The 22,771-nt window shown below is 43.6% G+C and overlaps 1 protein-coding gene across 2 annotated transcripts; it reads left to right on the forward strand.

Annotated features, from left to right (window-relative positions):
- Positions 1-33: 33 nt before the first annotated feature.
- On the forward strand, positions 34-22,104 carry Cdc7 (Cdc7 kinase). 2 transcript variants are annotated; one of them, XM_084589614.1, is made up of 10 exons: positions 34-432; positions 689-832; positions 1,004-1,087; positions 1,151-1,283; positions 3,340-3,433; positions 3,513-3,655; positions 6,896-7,058; positions 11,433-11,647; positions 13,204-13,436; positions 21,752-22,104. In XM_084589614.1, the coding sequence occupies exons 2-10, from the start codon at positions 700-702 to the stop codon at positions 22,006-22,008; spliced, it is 1,455 nt and encodes a 484-aa protein (XP_084445740.1). In that variant the 5' UTR covers positions 34-432; positions 689-699; the 3' UTR covers positions 22,009-22,104. The 2 variants fall into 2 exon arrangements, with proteins under 2 accessions (XP_084445740.1, XP_084445739.1); XM_084589613.1 differs by having other exon boundaries at positions 34-428.
- The last annotated feature ends 667 nt before the right edge of the window (positions 22,105-22,771 follow it).

A 22,771-nucleotide genomic window follows, 5' to 3' on the forward strand; every position in this document is an offset into this window, starting at 1 on the left:
GGATGGCAGCAATCCTTGGTAATCCAAGAGCTATCTGGTTGCGGAGCCAGGTCTAGCCAGGCGCGGAGCGGCAGCGCGGTAGCGGCTAGTGGCGGCATCGGCTGCAGTATCACGTAGCGTCGCCGGTATTGGAGGTGTAGTTTTACAAAAGTGAGCAAGCGGATTAGGGACTGTATTGTCCGGCTCTGCATTTAGCGCTGTGGAATCTGGCAGTTTTGTAACGAAATTTAGCGCAGTCTATCAATACCAGTTTTAGTAGTAAACAAGAGATACTCAAGGCGAGTTTTAAAACGGTAACCGATGTGACAGTGAACGTCAACTGAAGCGTTTGGCGGGACATTTATTGGCCTCGGAATGTGGCAGCTCAGATCGCAAGTTAATGTAATGTACTCGTAGCCGTCACAAGTGGCAGTGAAGGATTACTCGAGGCGAGTGGGTATTATGTTTATCTGTGGGCTTTCGTTATGGACTACCTTTGTTGTAATACTGGTGAATAGGAGTGTACGTTGTCAGCCATCAAAGCATTTTTGTGAAAGCAACCCCTTGTGTTTGAAATTGTATAACTCCGAAATAATTATCGATTTTGCAACAAAGTTTTGTGACTTTTGGACAATAAGCACTGTTGTCCGCAGCGCGCGGGCTGAACATTTGTTTTATGATTGTTCCTTGTTCCACTTATTGATACCAGGCTGGAAGGATATGGCCGTGCAAGTGCTGAAACCTTCTGACAAATTCCCCGCCGGAAAGGAAGTCTGTAGACCACTAGAAGGCCTGGTGAAGGCAAAACAGCCATCGAAAGCATCTTCAAGTGCTAAGCGCAAATCTAACACAAGTAAGTCCTGTACCGTATTCGGTGACTCCTTCACTCCGAGCTGTGTGTAGTCCTGATAAATTTTTACGGGTACTAGTTTGTGTCAAACTAATTCAGTAATCTGCTAATGCAAAGCTCTAAGAAGTGAAATTCTTGGCGCTTATAGAAGCTGACTTGCCATTATTTCTGCAGGTCTCGACGATGATGATCTTCATTTGTACTCCTACATTCCACAAATTCAGAAGTTCTTCATTCTGGACGGCAAAATTGGAGAAGGTATCAACAATGGTCACATGTTTAGTGCAACAATGCATTCCAAACACTTTCCACTACTTGCAGGTACGTTCAGTCATGTCTACAGAGCCAGGCTGAAATCGGATCCAACGCAAACAGAGTTTGCTATCAAGTTTTTAATCCCCACAAGCCACCCTTCACGGATTGCTAATGAACTGAAGTGCCTTAGAGACATGGGGTAAGTAAGAATGAGAACTGTTTGATCAAGCATTTTTATAAAGCCAGTAGGTACTCACATGAAATCATGTGGTGTTGTGCTTGTACCTTTCCCTTCGTCATCTTGTTGCAAAGTTTTTTCCTTTCTTCAAAATCATGTCATTCTTAATTTTGTGTATGTGTGTGTGTGTGTGTGTGTGTGTGTGTGTGTGTGTGTGTGTGTGTGTGTGTGTGTGTGTGTGTGTGTGTGTGTGTGTGTGTGTGTGTGTGTGTGTGTGTGTGTGTGTGTGTGTGTGTAAAAGTTGCTATTGCAGTGGTCGTTTTCTTTGGTGGGGGGGGCTGAGACCACGTGCATATTCAACCTGTGTCCGTATTCTGAGGTCGTGTTGTTTTCAGTTTTCTTCCTGACCTTGAGTCGTCTGATTGGTGGCGACACTGGAACCGGATGCTAGTTTGACTTCTGGTTCCGGCGTTTCCACCAATCAGATGACTCGAGTTTAGGAAGAAAACAATACTTCTGAAAACGACGCACACTCTGAATATGGACCTTGGGCACTTGTTGCAGTGGGTCACATTGTTAGCTCTCGTATGCAGTGCTGCTGTTGTATTAAGACTTGTTCATGCTAAATCTTTTCTGTGAACTGGCTGTTTAATACATAGGACGTGTGTCAATTTGTAGAGGTGAAGAGCTTATTAGATGACTAAGTGAAAGGAATCAATTGTCACTACAGGGAAGGAGAGTGCTTCATTGTAGTGATGATTTCCTATAGGGAATCATCACTGCACATAGTGTTCCCATATGAATTCAGCATTTCTATTCAATGGAATGATCCTTGGAAGCAAATCCAAATTGGAAGAAAAGCGATGTTGCATTTGTGTTGGCATAGTTACCAGTTATGTCTTGCAGGGGTAGGTCTCTTGTTCAGAATTTTATGCTATTTTAGTGAGCCTACTACTTCAGGTGCTGTGTGGTCACTACGGTGTGTTATTCAAAGGCAGTTCTTCCAGAAGATTTTGTTGACCTCAGTGTTGCTAAACAGATGTGTGGTGCCATGGGAGCCATATTTGAGTAGTGTGCATGGCACTTCATTTCATGTTCCGATTGCATTTGCTGTACATGAGCATGCGCTAATCTGTAAACTGCATCAAGGCCACCATTGTGGTTGAGCAGTTTGTCCTGCTTTTTATTGAAAAAAAAAAAAAAAAAACATTGTGCATTTGCTTTGCTGTAATAGGTGCCAAAGGCTGAGTGTAATCAAGGTATTACATTTCATATTTTGCTTGCGTCAAATGTGATAATGCACTGCAGTCATGAGACTACAGAGCACATATTGTGGCTTGCATATTATATGTTGTGGAGGGTAATCCTGGAAGGTTTAAGTAAACTTCTACACATCCACTTTAGTGTCGAAGCTGTGGCATGCCATGTCTGTTAGGTGTTTCGTGCATGATATAGCATGCATAGCATGTTATTGCTATCACCTGCCATCAGAAGCAGCGCCCTTGACAGCAAATGGAGCACACACCAAAGAGCAGCTCCTCAGGTGCAAAACCGTAGCACGCCACACTCCATGTGTTTGGGGGGGTAAGCTGTTTGGAAACCTAGAAGCCAGTGATAGGTTTCGCTGAGTCACCGTGGGGCATACTACTCGAGCACTCTAGACAGTGTTTGAATGTGTGTGCTTGTGTGCGTTTACTTTTCTGTTGGTTGAGTGATGACTAGATAACGTGTCCTGCCATTCACATATCTTTTCTTGTGTGAACTTGCCGTGGTCAGCCACTGGATCAGCACTAACATTATTTAGGACACTGCTTTTGCCCCAGCTCCCCCCATTTTTTGCTGCCTTGAAAGCAAATGCATTTTCTTGATTGTGAAAGTGATGATGGGCAACCAAAGTTGATTGTCTTTCTAGGTTTTTCATACTTATTTATGTAGACTTCGTTTTTGGTGAAAACTGAATTGCTGAAAATAAGTTTTATAAGATCAGTTATTTTAATTGAAAGCACCAATATGTAATATTGCATCAAGCAACCATGTAGCATCTCAAAAGGTGTGTCTTTTGTTTTCTTCTGTTCAGAGGCAGTGGCAACGTCATGGATGTCAAAATGGGCTTTTTGCATAAAGGCCATGTGGCCATAGTTATGCCATACTTTCCTCATGACAAGTTTCCTGTAAGTACTATCACACATCAATTTCTAGCAGCAGTTTGTGTGACTGTTGTTGTGCACACTGTTGTCTTATTTCTTGCAGGACGTCATGTGGAAACTAAGTCTTCCTGATGTCCAAGAATACATGAAACAGCTGTGCATTGCATTGAAAAGGGTTCATTCTTTCAACATTATTCACAGGGATGTGAAACCAAGCAACTTTCTTTATAGCCACAAATGTAAAAGGTGAGAACATCATGCCTTTTGCTTTTTGCTGCTGTATTTGAAGCCTTTAAAGGGCCATGAAAAACAGCTTTGATAATTTCCCGAAAAATTGGGTTAAAGAGTCCCTGAAAAGGGGTTTAAGAAGTGGGTATTAAATGCATGCACTGTGTAGAGAAAATGCCAGTGAGTGTGAATGCTGCATTCAACTCTTCAAAAGTGTGGTGATAATTTACAAGACATTTTTAAAAATTCCTTATATCACACCTCGTGGTTCCAGGGCATTTGCCCAACTTCTTGCACATTACATTGTTTAGTGCAGGCGATGTCAAGCATGGAGTACCGTCATTGGTTTGCTAGCATTACAGCTCAAAAGGAGGGATGCTCGACTGGCTCAGCGTCACGTCTCCCTTCTTCTCTATTTTTTCTTTCTTTTTTTTTCTGTTTGGATACGAAGGGGGAGCATGTAGAAAAAAATACAGTTGAACCCCACTATAGTAAATTTGGATATAGCAAAAACTTGTATATAGTAAAGTGAAACTGAAGTCCCAGTTCATATTCCATAGACAACTGTACATTTCCCCGCCTTTATATTAGACATTTTTTGATAAAGATAGGTTATAGTAAAGTGCGTCTGGCCATGGCGACACCTTCCCACGAAATGACATCACCGCACACGCCCTACCTAGAATCGCGAAGCAATTGTTTCTTTTTAAGTAAAAAACAGCACCGAGTGTTCTTTTAAATGGCTTTACCACTAGGCTTGGTAGCACTCAGGAGAAGCTAACTTTACGTAAGCCTTGGAGTCTTGAGGGAAAGCATGCAGCACATAGGAAAAAAAAAAAAAGTAAAGCTGTTACAAGCATGGAAAGACGACGGCGCGATCCGTTCAGAAGGTAAAGGAGATTAAAAGTGCACTGAGAAATAGGCAAGGGAAGAAACAACCGAACCTTCACAGCACTGTGCAGCAGTAGCAAGAACTAGAGGCACGGCATGTGCAGTTTTGCAGCATTTGACTGCCGTGCGCATTTCTTATCTATTGCCTTCTTACTGACAGAAACAGCGGAAGATGACGCTATGTTCATGCAACGCTTTGGTTTTCACATGAAATCGAACTCAGTTGTATTCATACCCACGTTGCCCTCATGCCTAAGAAGTACTTCCACAAGATGCAAACAAAAAATCTCATAACTGAAAAAAAAAAAAAAATAGGACAAAGAGATGGAAGGTATTTGAGAGTTTTTTTTTCATTAAGCAACAGGACGTGCTCAGTAAGTAGCCATTTAGTTACCGAATGGCAACTTCAGGACCATGCTATCACCAACTACTGATATAGTAAGGACCCTGGTATAGTAAAGATTTTTTTCCGGTCCCAGTGACTTTACTATAAAGGGGTAAAGTAAAAAAGGGGGGGGGGGGGGTATAAGTAAATGAGCCGGATTGTCTTGTGACGCATTCATGGGCAGAGTACGCTGCCAGTCTGTAATGTTTTTCTCTCAGGCTGAGAGAGAAAACACGAGTGCTGTTTTTAATCATCTGTGTGTCTGGTGCTGCACTAGTTAGATAGCGAAATTTTGCAGGAGGATGACAGGTGGTTCAGTATCGTATCATTTTTATTTCTTTTTCTTACCCTTGGTGGACCCCCTTTTTGTGTCCGTTTAAAGCCCAACTGCAACAAAATTTTACTTTGGCTACATTGCCAGTTGATATTGTTGAGGGATGGCAAGTCGGGGAACACAGAGAACAGAGAGAGGGAGCCCGATTCTTCCTCGTCCGTAATAGTATGATCAGTGAGTCCTAAAGGTTTTATGCTTCCCAAGGGAGTAATTGTGTAGTTACAAGCGTTTTAAACGCTATGTAGCAGACGACCTTTGCACCTGGTGGCGTGTCGTGGAGTTGAGCAACTTGCCAGATGTGACGTAGAAACGGGCTTGCGAGAACTGTTCTCAAGCCAGGCCCATTGTAGACTAATGAAATGGACGGCGTGGTGTAAAAACCTGCAGGCTCAAAGGTGGCTTTGAGGTTCTAGTTGGCAACAGATGCAGGGAAAATGAGGGGCTCCGTTATAAGATACATAAGAAAGGTGCCAACAACCACTGACGCATAGGAAAGCATAAGGGAATGTGTGTGTGCGTGTGTGTGTATATATATATATATATATATATATATTTTTTTTTTTTTTGTGGTATTGAATGTTGGTGAACTCTTTTGATGTGCTACTAGAAAACACTGCTTTTATGGAGCAAAATATTTCATTCGAGTTTGCCTTTAAGAGCCTTGGTTTTTGTTCATGGCTTTTCAGTGCTCTTCCTTGTCGAGGTAAACAACTTCAGTGGAGCTGTTTGTTTCACTACTTTGATGCTAACTGTGACATCCTATGTGAGGTTACTGTAAAACACCGATGGGCGAGTTTCAAGTAGTATTTATTCTGATGGTCATCTGCTTTGCTTGGATTTGTCAAATTTTGAGTTCACTAATGGCATGGGTTACTAATTGAAGAGGCTATACTCCAGAATATAGCTGAAATTACATGTGACGTGTTCTTGCATGATGTACAGCAGTTTTAGCCAGAGAAAACGGTCACCACATGTTACCACTACTTCAGCATTTTGCAAGTTAATGAAACCATGGGAGCACAGCAGAAAGGTTTTGTTTGGCTTGGTTGATAGGATTTAACGTCCCACAGCGACTCAGGGTATGAGAGACACTGTAGTGGAAGACTCCGGAAATTTCAACCACCTGGGGTTCTTTAATGTGCACTGACATTGCACGGTACACGGGCACTTTTCCATCGAAAATCTTCCACCGCGGCTGGGATTTGATCTCGCGACCTTGGGTACAGCAGTTGATTGCCTTAACCACTGAGCCACCACAGCGGGTGCATAGCAGAAGGATGTCTTGGGCAGCTTTATTTGCAACATACAGCCATAACCAGAATTTACGTAGTATCTGTTAAGCTTGTATATATGCTTTGTTGGCTGTTGTCAAAGGTTTTTGAGCGAATCCCGGCCTTGGCGGCCGCTTTTCGGTGGTGGCGAAAAGCAAGACGCCTGTGTGCTGTGCGATGTCAGTGCACGTTAAAGAACACCAGGTGGTCGAAATTTCCGGAGTCCTGCACTACGGCGTCTCTCATAGCCTGAGTCGCTTTGAGACGTTAAACCCCCCGAACAAAACCAAAGGTTTTGAGATGTCATGTGCTTACATATCTGCAAAAATGGGGCTGCTGTTGAGGTGCACAGTCTTAGCTATGAACTTTGTTCACAGATTTTCTCTGGTAGACTTTGGCCTTGCCCAAAGACTAAGTGATGAATCCAGTGACACGATGTCCGAGAATCCAGAACCAACGTCAAATGCTTCGCTACCACAACAGACTGCTTCAACTAGAAAGAGAACCAGGACACCTGACCAAGAAAATCAACAGAGCACGGTATGTCCATAGAAATGCAGGAAAAATTTGCTGCTGGGCTGTGGGTACATAGTATACAGCTCAGCAGCACCATCATACCCGAAATGACTAGATCCTGTTCATAATTTTGGTTTGCTTTTATAATTCAGTCTTTACACAACATCCCCAGTAGGCAGCATTTATGTAGAAACAAATGAGCCTGCCTTAGAAGATAGAACTGCACTAAGATGTACTTACATACGTCCTTAAAATATGTTCTCAGACAAAGCATCTCTCCTTTTCCATCATCACAAAATGCCCATCCAAAATTTTGTTCTGCAACTAGCCCCTGGCGAATGAAAATGCCAGAAGTTAGGCATAATGAATGCAATGCAAAAGATTGTCCCAAGACATGAACCACTCCCACCGTGGTACATTCTTCCCACGGTTTGCGGCCTCACATTAACACACTTTCCAAAAATTGTATACCACATGAGTACTGTATTTACAGGTTGTAAGTCGAACCCCCCAAATCACATGTCCTGGGAAAAGAAACAAAAAACTACCGGTGAATGCTTTCGAAACAAATTTATTGCCTGGCTGTACTACTCGTCTCCACTTCGAATCGTTTATATCAGTGATATATGCTGCAAGCTTGGCCTCCAGCTCTGGCTAGCATACCAAATGCATCCCTTGGAAGCCTCTTCACTTTTCGTCACAGTCGAAAACTTTGTCTCGCTGCCACAGGCACTACTGCATAACTCGTTTAGAAGCTTTGAACTTGTGGCCCACGGCGCAGTTGTTTCTTCGGCATAAATGATAGCCGCCTCCTTGAACGCTGCACGGAGCAAGCGCCGAATGCTTTTTGGACTGGAGAGCTCATGATGAAACATGTGGCTGGACGAATGATCGGTGTTGGTCATTCCATCAACCATTGACACTCCCTGGAAGTGCTGCCATGTCACGTGACCCGACACGACTGACGTGCAAAAATCGAGCATCATTTCCCTGATATAGTTTTATCTTGCTCTTATTAACAGTGCCATGCTTTGGTTTCGATTGTAAGTAGACCCCCCCACCTCTACCCCCACCCCACCACACACACACACACTTCAGATTTTCGAATTTAAAAAATGGCGTCGACTTACGATCGTGTAAATGTGGTATATATAAGAATATCTTACATTGCAAGAAAACTGCAGAAATTACACTGTATTTTATACTGATGGGTCAAAAACTGAAGCCTGTTTTTGAAGTGCAAAACTGAAAAGGCAATAAGACTGCCTCAGTATGCAACAGTTTTCATTACAGAGTCTTATGCCATCTGTGTTGCTGTAGAGAAAACAAATGAACACGTCGAAAACAGCATCATCTGTACTGATTTGCTGAGCATCCTCACTGCATTAAACTTTGTTTAACCACTGATAGGAACACTCGTACGCAATATAGTAAAAGTCACAATATAAAGACATACCATAAAAGTCGGCTGGGTTCCTTGTCACTTTGCGGTCAGGGGTGATGAAAGAACAGATGTATGTGGTGTGGAAGCGAGAAATATTCAAATGAAATAAATCAACATGGCACATAAAGATTGCTTGAAGTTATTGCACTACAACAATTAAGAGCTAAATGGCAGGGGTCATGAAAGGATGAAATAAACAGCAAACTGCATTTTGTAAAGCCAATTTTAGGAGAATGGAAATCATGCTGTCATCAGGAACTTCCTGCACATAGGACACACGCACAGTTTTATACTAACAAAAAAAGGCAGACCTGTGTAAGAAATGTGTGACGTTGAGCTCACAGTAAATTATATTTTAATCATGTGCACAATACTCAAAGAAGTGACAAAAAAATATTTGTTTTCAACATCCCATTTCATCCAGCTTTCCTTTTAGGCGAACAAGCACTTGTTGATTTTTCGCATCTCTTTACTTTTTTGAAATTTTTCTTGAATGTGAAATTGTGTGTATGCCCGTGTCTAATCCGCTTGTACTAACTGGGATTGATGGGCGACCAATAATTTTAGATGCAGTTGCTGCTTTGCACAGAGTTTCGCTTTCCTGAAGTGCATGGGCTTGGCTGTGTGCACAGTTTTCTCTCTCTTGATCATATAACGAAACCATGTAGCACTACATTATCTGCAACTTGCATGTTGCATCTCGGTTAGTGTACAATCTGAACATGTCTATATATTGCTTACAGAAGAGAAAAAACATAATCAGCTTTGTTTCATCAAACTGGCTTTTTACGTAGCCTTCGCAGTTTCTTAAAGTGAAATCTCTCCACTCAGAGGCTTTCTGCAGAGGAGCTGTGTGTGTACCAGTCATATGTATTGTAGCATGACAAAAATTGCACTGTAGGCACTCATGCTGGAGATGGCAAACAGCAGATGGAGCGAGCGAATGAAAGGTTGCATAAGTTGCATTGGTAGCGTAGACACTGCTGTCAGTGCAGTCAAGCGTGAGGGTGAGCGTGCTCACTGGTCGCGACATTGTACCGACGTCGATGCCCGTAAATGAAAGGTGTAGACAATTTTCTATAGGCATGTGTAAAGAAGCCTGTGTAGACATCTTGAACCATGCAGTGTAGATATGAATTTAGAAAGGAATGTCAACCACAAGCAAAAATGAAAAGACAATGTTTCAGGGCCTACTCTGTTTCTTCATTATGTATGACTACGAGGAAGTTGAACATTGCCTTTTTAAGCCTGCATTTAGTCATCTGCCTAGTCACTGACCATAGACCATGAAGGTAAGAGGAGGGAAAGGTTCTTAGGCTCCCTAGGTTAACATTCTCCAGTGTCTGCTAATGTGCCATGACTCAAGCAGGAGCTTCTTGCATGGGTGCGGCTCAGCGTCTAGTACAGTGGGCCCCTCAAAGTCTATCTTGCAGTCACGTTTCGCGGTGTTTGGCCACTATTTTTCAATCCCTGTTCATTTGTTTAATACCCCTGTCACACGGGCAGTTTCAATGCCCATTGAGTCGATGAAAATCGAACTCGATGGGGATTGGCCACTGCCACACGGCAGTTTTCAACGACGATTGAACGCTATCGACATTGACTCAATGAGGTTCGCATATGACCATTGGAATGCCAAGGGACATTGAGAGCAGCCTTGCACTCACCCTAAGGTGAAAAACAAGACATAAACTTAGAGGAAACAAAACATCTTTTGGATTAAATTATTTAGACTACATTATACAGTTCGTCAACTAGTTCTGCGAAATTCAAAATGATCGCTCTATTGCATATGCGGTGTTCAGATGTAAACAAACTGATGCTGTTCTAGGGTGTTTAGCTGCTGTTCTATGGTAGTGTGGCATGCTGCAGTGTTCCGCTCATGTTCGCCCTTCACCACGCTTTGCGACAACCGAGACCAAGAAGAGCCCTACATGTGCTTCTACAAATAGCTACTACAAACGCAGTGAAGGCCACTGCTGAGCTGTGGCAGCATCGCTGGCGTGAAATGAATGTGGCTATTGCACATCGTTCGTCGTCGTTCCGCCATTGCTTGCCTGTGGGTTATGCCGTGCTGTGAAGTTATTTCAATACCCTTCTCTGAACGAACTTTCATTTGAAAATAGCATTTAGTGCGATATCTGCCTCATTTTATCCTGTTTCACTTCATATTTCTACTGGGTGTTATTACCCGTGCTGCTATCTGTCGGATGACACGCTCACTATTCTGTTATCATTAAGATTTGCCGTGTGGCACTGGCTCGTTTCGATGACCCTCGAGAATTTCAATGGCCATTCACTCAGTGGGCATTGAGATTGCCCGTGTGACAGAGGTATAACATCCACTTGGCGCTGCTTCATTCTTTCGAGGAAGTTCTTGGTTTTACTGATGTGCGGCACTGAGCACTTTGAGCAGATATTTTGTATGCCACACCTTGATCTTTTTTTTTTTTTTTTCCATAATGAGTCTGTGTGTTGTTTGTACCCCTTTCTTTCGAAGAATAGGGGTCAAGGTTTGAAGTGGCACACGGCGGCACAAAGCCAGATGTCAAACAAATGAACAGGGATTGAATTGCGGTGGCTGAACACTGCGAGACATGTGACCATAAGATTGGCTTCGACAGAGCACTTGTACTGGGTACTAAGCTGAGCCCATGCAAGAGGCTCATACTTTAGTCTTGACATATTCAGCAGATGCGGGGCAATATTAATCATGAAGCATCATGCCTTTCCAATTTTCTTTTTGGTTGGCATTCTTTTCTAACCTCAATTGAATTCCTTTCCTAACCAAACTTACCTGTTAATGTTTTCTTTGAAGTAGTGACATAATGACATGATTAAAAGGAGCAGCGCGGATCATCACAGGTACCAGGGGTTACCGTGTGCCAGCTTTCGCCCAGTTTAGAGATTCGCACAGCATAGCGTAAATGTTGCATAATTTTTTTTTATATCAGGTAAAACGTCAGTGCTTGCCAGCACACATGGGGCCGCCGCTGCACACGCTCAACATGCACAACGTTGACGAAGCAGCTCCTGCAACAAAAAAAATGCAGCCTGCTGCAGCAGCTTCAGCCAAACCTAAAGGGGCCCCTGGTCCAGCACGTCGGGGAAGGCAAAAGTCCTGCAGCTGCTTTGGAAACAATGAAGTTTGCAATATCTGTCTAAGCAGGTAAACTTTTTTTTTTTTTTGCAAAACATGTTTATTATAAGTGAGGATGGTGTGCAAATTACAATGGCAGTCAAATTATTTTTGCACAAAAATGCTCTTGAAAGGCCATTTTGTTAGGTGCTTGCACATTTTATTAAGATGTATGTACGTACGTAAACTATCAGTGGTCATTCTTTCCGTCATTTATAGAGACTGCATTGTATAAGGGTAAGTAAAAGCTCTACTCTTTCTATTCTATGTCTTATTTACATAAAGGTAGGTTAACACATGTATGTATCATTTTTCACCATAGTCTTCCTTTTCAGTGCACTGCTTCATCAGGTCACAAGCTTGTGTATTGCTTGCAAGGAAGTTTTCAGGCAGTCGTGAAGCCACTTTTGCATCGTGGTCTGTGCATCAAAGTGTATGGAAAATTGATGACATCTTAAAGCAGGCCTGTGTGGTCCAAACAGGTGAAATTCGACTGGAGTGAGGTCTGGATTGTAGTGAGTGCGTTCCACTACTGTAATAAATCTCTCTAATGAATTTCACAGCTCGTTCTTATTTAACGCAAACTGTTAGTGAAGCGAGCATGCCTAATTAGGTGACAAATGCAAATTATGCGATCAAGATCAAATTGTGCATATGTGACCGCAGGTGTGTCATTTCGGCACATTGTGCTTTGACGGCTGTCATAATGCTGTCTGCGCATGCATGCTAAATAAAACCTTGTTTATTTAGCATAAAATATGTTTAGAATTCAGCTTTACTGGGTTTCCAGATTAAACAAGTACAGGTAAAAAAAAAAAGTTTGTTGCGGGACCACACTACCTTACTAAACGAACTTATGTACTTTATATTGTCACGTCCCCGCCAAGGTGGTGCAGCAGTTAGGGTGCTCGATCATTATTCCCAATGGTGCAAGATCGAATCTCGGCCTCGGAGGCCGCTTTTCAATGGAAGTGAAAAGCAAGGTGGCCATGTGCTGTGTGATGTCAGTGCACATTAAAGATTCCCTGGTGGTCGAAATTTTCGGAGCCCTCAACTATAGCGTCTGACAGCCTGAGTCTCTTTGGGGCGTTAACCTCCCACAAACCAGCCAACTTTATATTGTCACATAAAATTTGAATCCCTCTACTTGTATTCCCTTGCTCGCCAAAATAAAAGTTGACTCCAAATACACGCTTCGCTAAATAAAAAAGAATTAAAGAAAAGCCAATCAGTGGCTTGTAACTTAGTTCAATGCAACTCTGGAGGCTCAGCACTCATGGTGACATGTGGTGTTGGCAGCATGCTGCCACTTCGCAATCGTCGTGCTTACAGTGCGACTAGCAATCAGTGGCACTGGCAATATGCAGGCTGTGCGCCACCACATGGCCGTCACAGTGCATACTGAACTAGCGGCCATTGTGATGTGAGAGTAATGTAGTTTTAGTCGTGCATGCACCATGTGACATTCTAGCATCAGCCCACTCTCCTACCGCCCACAGTAATGAAATGGCTGCCATGCTGGTGCTTGATTTACAAACTTGTGGTGTTGCTTGTCTCAAATTGTTCCCAATTTTTTCACTCTGCAGGCCAGCAGAAATTGCTCCTCGTGCTGGAACTCCTGGTTTTCGAGCACCTGAGGTTCTCTTGAAACACCGGAGCCAAACTACAGCTGTGGATATGTGGTCAGCAGGTGTCATTTTTCTTTCCCTGCTGTCTGGCCGCTATCCCTTCTTCCGTGCTCAAGATGACATGACTGCTTTAGCAGAAATAATCGCCGTAATTGGAAGTTCCTCTGTACAGTTGGCAGCTCAAAAGATGGGTAAGTACGTCCTTTTACTTAGATGAGTTACCACTATGATTACTACAGACTGTACTGTTAGTTAGTGAACCATAAGGCAGTAAAAACTATGGGCCTGCAAATAGTTTTTTCCAGACTGAATTGAATACGAATACTTTACCTAAAAAGACCCCGCCGGGGTGGCGCAGTGGTTACGGCGCTCGACTACTGTTCCCCAGGACGCGGGATCGAATCCCGGCCTCGGCGGCAGCTTTTCGATGGAGGCGAAAAGCAAGGCGCCCGTGTGCTGTGCGATGTCAGTGCACGTTAAAGAACCCCAGGTGGTCGAAATTTCCGGAGTCCTCCACTACGGCGTCTCTCATAGCATGAGTCGCTTTGGGACGTTAAACCCCACAAACCAACCAACCAACTTTACCTAAAAACCGAATCAAATACAAATATTCAAAATGCAAAAAATCGTACGAAACAATTGTTTGAAGCTGTGAAGCGCTAGTGATGGCGCTGCAGTGCAGCGTTCTAACTTATGAAGTTGTAACTCATAACCACTAAAAGACTCAACAGTGATATTCACTGGTGGGTTGTGACATGAAGTCGGCATATTAACTTGATGACTCACAAATTGTACTCGTAGAAAAATTACCTACTGCTGTTGATGACAAAGGATAATTGAATCACATGTCTGTATATGACAAGGGCAAAAGCCACCTGTGAGCTATTCTCTCCGATATTGGGCATCAGAACAGGAGATGTTGAACCTGCCTGAGCTCTGCCCCTTTGCCTGATCATAAAGATTACCAATATTGTTGCATAAATGGCACACATTGCAGCAGCAAACCCTTCATTCTATGCGCACCACAGTACACCAGTACACAGTACAGTAGCACCACAGTACAGTAGACCTCGTAGATACGGTCCCGGTTCATACGACTTCCTGTTTTGTATGCTCAAAGTCATGAGCAGTAAAACATTTCCCATAGAGTTCTGATATTTTGTTCCCGGATAACACGATTTCCCGGTTACTATGTTCGAAATTTCAACAAGTTGTGGCCATATAATACGTTTCGCGATCATCTGGACATGTGCTAACGAGCGCTCACGACATGAAAAACTGATTGGCGCGCTCACATGTCACTGTTGCTTTCCTGCAATGCCTAGGTAAAGCATCAAAAAACGGCAACATACAAGGCGCTTGTTCCCGTGGGGACATGACTTCATGAGGAGAAACGCGGTGGCTTAGGGGCATAGGGGTGAAGCATTTAACTTCAACTATTCGTTTGCATACAAGTAGGCCGGTTTTAGGGGAGCAGCATGAGCAAAAATGTGGCGACTGTAAGCCATTGCGAAGGCTTCTTCACATAACACTGATGCAAGGGGCTGGAGCATTCAGAAACAATAAAAGAAGTGAGCTCGTCATTTCCTTCTACGAACTGGATTTGTTACTAAATCTCTTCAGCGCTTAGGACGATGCACATATGGATTGAATACTGCGAGAGCTGAAAAACGAGCTGTGCATATGTGATGTCTATAAATGCTAATCTACATTTTTTGGAGTGAAAGTCTCAATTCTAAATGCCTTTGTACATCATTCGGCATTAAAATGTTTTTCAAAATCAGGCAGTTCAGATTTATTTATTTATTTATTTGCAATACTGCTAGCCCCAAGGTAGGAGTTGTGGCAGGGTGGGAATGACAACAATGAACATCAAAATAGCAAAAACAATAATAAAATAATGTCCAAAAGGATAAAATAGATGAAACCGTCGACACATGAATGGAATTGCAAAACTAAAAAAGTTACTGTAAATGACAATGACTAAATTATACGTTTTCCTGGATAATACATTTTTTTCCCCGCATAAAAGCATATCAGTGAGGTTTTACTGTGTAGTGTTGGTGTTTGGGCTGTATTTGTACCAGTCATTGAAGGAAAATGGGGGGGGGGGGGGGGGGTCTTATTCAAACTTTGGGCCAGCTACGAATTCATTGCGAATAATTTTAAACATGCATTATTTGATTTCTTTCACGATAAAATAGCAGGGTACTTGATTTGAAATTTGCAAATATTCATGCACCTCTAATCAAAACGTTTGCTCAAGTCTTAACAGAAATACAGTGTGCAGATCTTTGCTTGCTTGCTTGTTAGGTAACCATTACTAGTAAGCTGTGTGAAAAACTTCCATTGTGTGTCTGGCATGGTCATTTTATTTCAGTACAGCTTTTAAGTTTTCCTTTGCCATAGGAATGTTGAAGGAGGCAGAATAAAAGGTATTCCGAGGCACCAAGTATGATGTGTCCACTTGATATCAACAGTGCTAGCAGAAAGATGTGCATAACATAACACTCATTGCTGCTATTGTGGTAGTTTCATTTTATAACAAAGCTGGCCAGCTGAAGCGATGTTCAAAAAAAAAAAAAAACACGAGCACAATGCTACAGGCATGGCCTTGAAAGAGCCATCTTGGAACAGACATTGCTTCATCAGTCGCCTTTAAATTTGTGAGCATGAATTGGCATAGATTAGATGACTGTCTGGCTTGTGCTTTAAATAATAAGTGGTGTACAGGAATGGCGCAGTATCTGTCAACTGCACATTCTTCTGATTTTTGTGGTCATATTTTAAGGGTAATGTAAGTACAGTGAAATTCTGATGATACAATCCTGCATGATATGTTTTTCGGCATAATGCACCTCTTGTTTTTTTCAGTTTCTGTTCGGTGCTCTATACCTTCCTAAGCAGCATGACAATTAGCCATCTGTCGGTGCTACCACCAAGTGCAGACAGGGCTTCCGGCAGTCTTTTTCTTTGTGTTACTGCGCAGTTGAACGTTGTGGCGTATGAAAATTGCTGTCATTTGGCTATTTTGTTTCATGTAAGGCCAAGGTCAGTTTAAAAAAAATATTGTTATTGAGGTATTCGAACAGCTGCAAAAGCTCCCCCAGGATGTGTTTCTGCAATGAAGTTTCCTGGCCGCCCTTACATACAGGGACGAAGCCAGCAATGGCATTTGGAGAAAAAAAAGCGAGAACTACACGCTTCTCATTACTTTCACGATATTTATTGCGTTATTTTATTGTGGTGCTGTGTGGAATATTAACAGTCAGGATATATGTGGCTAGTCAAGCATCATCAATGCATTTTGAGTGCTGCTTTCATATTCGTATGCGAAAGAAAGTTGCATGCTTCTTTTACTCATCACACATGATAACTGCACATCGTTTGTGCCGTGTCAATTTGTCAGAGTGAGAGCAACATGGATCGCATTATGTGTCACGCGTGCCTTTGGATGGTTTGTGCTCTCAGTGCACATCTGTTCATAGACAACACGCGAGCCATGAAGCGTTGGTAGTGTGTGCATGCTACTCGTGCTAAGTTTTGCACAGGTGGCTTTTTAGTTTTCGGTTAGTTACGGAACATCAATCGTTGCGTGTATTTGCCGAACAGACACACTGCAGCTTTCGTATTTGTGAAAATAATGTGGTTTCGAACAGGCATGAAGTTGGAATATTGGTACTCGTGTAACACCTTTGCCAAGGTGTGGTGGTTACCCGATGTCCTGATTGGAACTTGTTACTTTACCTTCCATTTGTAAGTAATTGGCAAGCATGTGCTTGGAAAGTTTATTGTCAGTTTTGATGTTACGTTCACCGGGATTTCATTTCATAACTAATAACTCTTGCACTTTGTTGACGCACGTTTGCTTTGCTTTTTTACAAATTCACTAATGATAGAAGCTTTTGGGAGCCAGCAAGAAGCGGCAGAGTCTGCAATCAGTATTTCAACATAGCGAGAAGTAGTCAGGTGTGCGAATGGCACAAAATTTTCAAACCAAACTTCTTACATGTTGACCGATTAGGCAGAAATGATGTGATGCCAGCCTTAAAAAAATAAAAAATTAGCTGTGGTTTACCTTGTAGTTAAACCTGGATTTAAGTGAGAGCTATCTGCATAGCTACGCTTAGGTTCGGCTTGAAAGTAAAGAAATGGCTTTGGCACATAGTAGTTTACTCTATGGCTCCAGCTTTATTTATGCCATAGGGGGCACTTTTGATCACTAAAGTGTGATGAGGCGAAAGTCTCTATCGCGCGGTGGTCCGAAGCCCTCCACTACAGCACCTCTCTTTCTGTTTTCACTCCCACATTTGCGATGACGCAATAGCGTAAGCTACGAGCCAACATATATAAAGCCCCGCTTTAACCGAGCCCTATGAACCTGCTTGCGGGGCCTAGGGATAACGTGAATGCAAGGGTCTTGGCAGGCTGGTTTTGATATCACCCTCCCATATGAAAGGAGGGGCCCAAGTTGGCAGCTCCTGCCAAACTAATATCGGGAAGCCCTACGTCCAGTTATTGCTCGGCCATGTCAGCTGCCAGTACCACTTCAGGGTGTCTAGCAACCGGGAAAACCGGGAATTGTCAGGGAAATTTCATGCACCGGGAATAATCAGGGTAATGTCAGGGAAAATGACACAATATATTCTGCAGTGCATTTTTATTTTAAACTGGCGCACAGCAAGTTTGTTATTCATGCAGATTTTTTTTTGGGGGGGGGGGGGGGGGGGTGAGTTGAGTGCGCGGCCCCCATTGCCGCCGCGTCGCAAGGCGACTCGCTATATATTAGCTTACGCCAGCGCATGGCTGAGCTGCCACAACAGAAGAACTAATACGACCTGAGTTGGGTACGCAGTAAAATATTCAGAAGCGCTGCGTGGGTCTAGTACATGACAAAAGGCAGGAATAATCGCGCCGGCAGCGGCCATCGTGAAAGCGATCGGCGAGCTGAGCTACAGCTGAGGTCCGTTGTGACACTCCAGCGGTTGACCACTCACATCTTCACGATCTTGCCCCAGGCTCCGCGCTTTTTGTGCGCGATAAAATTGCTTAGCACTTTCACGTCCACAATCACGAACTCGGTACCGGCATCGCATTCCGCGCTGACGCCAAGGTGAAACTCGCGTTGGGTTGTGGACTTTCCCGACAGAACGGACTTTGCGCCGACCACTCAGTGCACCGGCTCCGCCGTAGAGTAGTACGGGGTGGCTGGGGGCGGCAGCGTCAACTCGAAGTGTACCGTGATCGGGGATGCAATTTGCGCTGTAATTTGAAACCGCAGTGTCATCATTGGGCAGTGTGTTTGATGTCCCCTGCACATCTAACAAGTCTGGCACCGGTTCAAGTGTCCCGACGGCATGCTTGTGGCCGACGTCTTCTGGATTTTTTTCCCTCGCCCGTTTCTTACCGCTTCCCATTGCATGCACGGTTACAATCTACTGTTTTCTGGCATCTCGATCACAAGGAAAAACTCTGCGCAAAGCGGTGCATTGAGAAACACGAGCGCAAACGGAGCCGCGCATGAAGCGGCGGCCACGGCGGCGAACATAAAACAGCAAGAAAAAACAAAAACAAAAATGATGTGCCGATCATGCCAGCTAATGGAAGACGCGGAGCGGCGTGCTTTTCAAGTGCGCAGCGTAAGCTGATCATAGATCATAAACGGCGTTCGCAAAACCGGCGCGCGTAGCCAGTCCGTTTGAGCAAAGCCATTTTTAGATAGCGCAAATTGCTCACAAAGAAAGCAGCTTTAAACCAAGCCCAAGATGGCGGCGATCGACGCGTGGGGGAATTTTGAGCACAATTCCTCTTTTTGGGGGGCATTTCGTGGCTGCCGTGACGTTTTGAAAGCTGATTTTATCGCATTTCCTTACCGAATTCAGCGTTAATAATTTGAGTGCAGGTACTCAAAAGGATGACCGTTCGGAAATGAGCTCTTCTCAAAATCGATTTTTGAACATTTTCGACTGTTCTAAAAGCATCCTCGATCGCCCGCACCAGTGCGTATCGGGACGCCCTGGGTGCGCACCCGCTGTCCTCGATCAGCGGAAGCGCCCCTTGTCGGGGCAGTATTTTGTTGCCCCGTCACGCACCCAGAAAATCGGTGGTTCACAGGGGTGCAATCCTGGCAAGCACTACGGGACGCACACTGCAGAGAAGCCGCTTTGCCCTGCTCGATGTGCTCACGTCTGCACGTAGACTGACGCGATGGAGAAAAATAGTATGAATGGTTGCTGCAAACGATATATACTGCTTCCCATGCTTCTTCTTTCTTCCCTTTTCGGACAGGCACGGTGAAATGGCAAGACTGTGGCCAATGTAGCTCTCGCTACAAAACAAAAAAAGCTGTGTATGGAATGCAAAGTTTACCATGCCGTTGAAGATGTAAAACGATTACCGAATGCATTGCGGCATTCTCAGTATATTTCAGATCAAGTGCAGCTTGTGATACCTATGGACTATGCGTGTAGCTACCGTGAGAAATCAGGATGAACAGCTATTTTTGGTAGAGAGGACCTAAAAACATGAGGTACCTTCTACAGCAACAGTTGGTTGTCGCACTAGCTTCATAAGCTTATATTCCTGAGTAGTAAGCAATAACACCACAATAATTATGTCATGCGCGATTGTCATCTGCCGCAGTGGGAGGCCAATTTGTGAAGCTCTCCGCCTCTCGTACTAAGTACGGAACGGAGCTCTATAGTGGGCCGACTGCATGTGGGGAGGAAGTCACACCAAAAACTAGTGCTACTGCAAACAGTCCTGCTTGCAGTTGCAAACGGTGCTCTCTCACCATTTCAGTTAAATGACGCATTGCAGCCTTGTCTAATTCAATAAAGGCAGTGCACATGATTGCCGATGAGAATTCAGCACGTTCTTCTGCTCACAAGTGTGCCGTCAAAGTGCCTGTTGTGCACACTTCTCTCAATGGATGCTTGACCGGGCGAGCAATGCAGGCACCAGTTGCACTGCAGGAAAACAAACTGGATTTATCAGGTTTTTCTTCAAACACATTGCGTAAGCGAGTATTAACTTTAAAGCAAAAAAAAAAGGGGGGGGATTGCACTTTTGATCAGCTCTACTGCTTAGCCAGTCTTGGTGGCACTTTGTCTGCGGCAAGCATTTCGCACAAATGCAGGTCATGTTGTCCCACACAGCCTTGACTTCGGACACATGCCCCCTTTCGAGCAGTTCACTTCCTTTGCGGACGTTGTCGCCGTAGAAATAATGGCCACGCATCAGCGCAAATGGCAGGTCACTCGTGTGAACTTCTGCCATGTTGCAGCTGGGGAATGTGCCCCGTCTCTGCTTCTTGCTACCATCGATACATGGCTTTTATTGGCGCTTCTACAGATGGTGCATGGGGCGAATAGAGGCTGTGTATTTTCATATGTCTAATACGATTGTGTTTTTATGTGGGTTTGGATAATATGATTGTGAAAATATATGAAAAACTTTCGTGGCTTTGAATTTCCTTCCAAGGTGCAGCTAGCACGGGGGTTGGGGAGGGAGTGGGGGAGGTGCTATCATCCGTTGGCAATCCAAATGCTTTATTCCTATTCCTATTCGTTTAAACTGTAATTAGAGTGCCAAAAAGCAAACAAGTTGAACTTGTTCTGAGTCAAAAATCCTAGTCCAAGTCTGCTGGGGGTTAAACTGCAGGTTCTCTTCTCCCTTTCTCCTGCTGTGGTCCCTATTCAGCCAGACCACAACAAAATTTGCTAAATACAGAACTTATTTACATTCTTGTGCAATTGCTGCATAACTCATAGGCCGAGGTGGTGTGTGAACACGTCACAGTGTTCGTTCTATTCATCTCTCTGCCTCCTTTGCATTGTGTATTCTTGAAGCCTTCTTTTCTTCTTGTGGTCCTTGTTGCCTGGCAGTTGTTTCATCTTCGCCACTCCTGTAGACTGCAACAGGTGCCCATCAACTTCTTGTAAAGCGACAGTGCACATACTTCTCTCACTTTGAAAACAGGCTGGCCTCTTTGAGGATGGTTGTGGGAGGATCAAATGCTTCTTTCGAGAGCCGTGCTCTTTCCTGCATTTGGCATATTTATTCAGCTGCTAGCTCCGTCCAGCGTCACAAGTTTGAACTGCTTTGCATCCTGTAGTGACCACAGCACAGGCTCTGCATGCACGCACAGCGCTCCTGCCTGATCTCCGTGCACAACGCACACATGGTTATGTTTTTTTTTTCTTTGAGTGTAGTAATTCTATAGTCAGCAAGCTGTGGTCCACATGTCAAGAATACTGATCTTTTTATGCAAAGCAAACTTCAAGAGCAGAATTCAGTATACCTTTTTTTTTTTTTTTTTTCCCAGTTTAAACCAAAAAGTCTAACCCCTGGATATGCAATGCATTTGTCTCTCTTCACAAAATGGATGGGACTGAAGACAAGAATAAATTATTCACTGGCCTAGTTTGTTGATCTGTTAGACATACTGATTTCTTCCCAACTTCTTGTCCTAACATATTGATCTGTATTCTTTCTGGTCACCTAGGAAAATGGCTCACTCTCAGTGCTGAAAAACCTTCACTGGATCTGAGAACTTTGTGTGAAAGGCTACGAGGCCATACTGGAGTAAAAGGTCGGAAGAAAGCTGGCAAAAAGAAGAAGCGATATTTTGGCTGTCATGAATCATGGCTGCATGTGCCTGACTCTGCGTATGACCTGCTGTCAAAGATGCTTGACCCAGACCCTATGACTCGCATCACAGCTGAGGATGCTCTAATGCATGATTTTTTAAGAGAGCCCTAATGGTTATGCAAAATGTGAAGTATTCAGAACGATCTGAATTACTGTTTGCAGCATGATCTCTGGATAATGAACAGAAAATAAAGGGCTTCAATTCGCCGGCTGTTTCACTTGTGGTTATTATACAGTATATAGGCATAAAAGTGGATAATTCGGATGCCTTGTTCAGTAATGTTAAATGTAGGTAAATTGGATGTCTCATGCTGTGGTGAGTAACCCAGAAGTCTCGGATGAATGGTGCTGGTGTCCAGCTGAAATGTAAAGGCCATTTATTAAGGTCATTACTAGAGTAGGTATGACAGGATGCTTTTTGTGCTGCAGGCTTACATTGTTTTTGTTCGATGCATATAGCGGACTGTGCTTTTAATATTGCCATGAGCGTTTCAATATTGCACTCACCATTTTTTTTTTTTCTTTTTGAGGATGTGGTGATGCCCTGGAGGGCAAGCTTGTTGGTCTGTCCAACTGTATGCATGCACACATTGATTTGGCAGGATGGCTTAAAATATTGATTGCCACAAAAATTTCTTGTGCTGAGCAGTTGACTATTTTCTTTTAACAAAGTGGTAGTCTGCAACACTTTGTTAGTTTCTTTTGCCCCCACAAGCAGTAATTCAACATTTGATTAACTTGGACATTTTCTCCAGTTTCTTTAAATCCAAATTAACGAGGTTCCACTGTATATCAACTGATTATCTTGAAGACCCAGGTATAGTTTGTGCTGAGCTGTGAAATAATTAGCAGTGAGCAAATCTGAAGACTAACT

Source organism: Amblyomma maculatum, chromosome 1 (genome assembly GCF_055883805.1).
Source record: "Amblyomma maculatum isolate TAMU_Amacu chromosome 1, ASM5588380v1, whole genome shotgun sequence".
Lineage (NCBI taxonomy): Eukaryota > Metazoa > Arthropoda > Arachnida > Ixodida > Ixodidae > Amblyomma > Amblyomma maculatum.

Bases quoted from the DNA above. Each gene is read 5' to 3' on its own strand.
- Cdc7 (XM_084589614.1), top strand. From the start codon at position 700: ATGGCCGTGCAAGTGCTGAAACCTTCTGACAAATTCCCCGCCGGAAAG. The intron at 1,088-1,150 runs GTATCAACAATG...CACTACTTGCAG, and splicing joins GGACGGCAAAATTGGAGAAG to GTACGTTCAGTCATGTCTAC. The intron at 11,648-13,203 runs GTAAACTTTTTT...TTCACTCTGCAG, and splicing joins TGCAATATCTGTCTAAGCAG to GCCAGCAGAAATTGCTCCTC.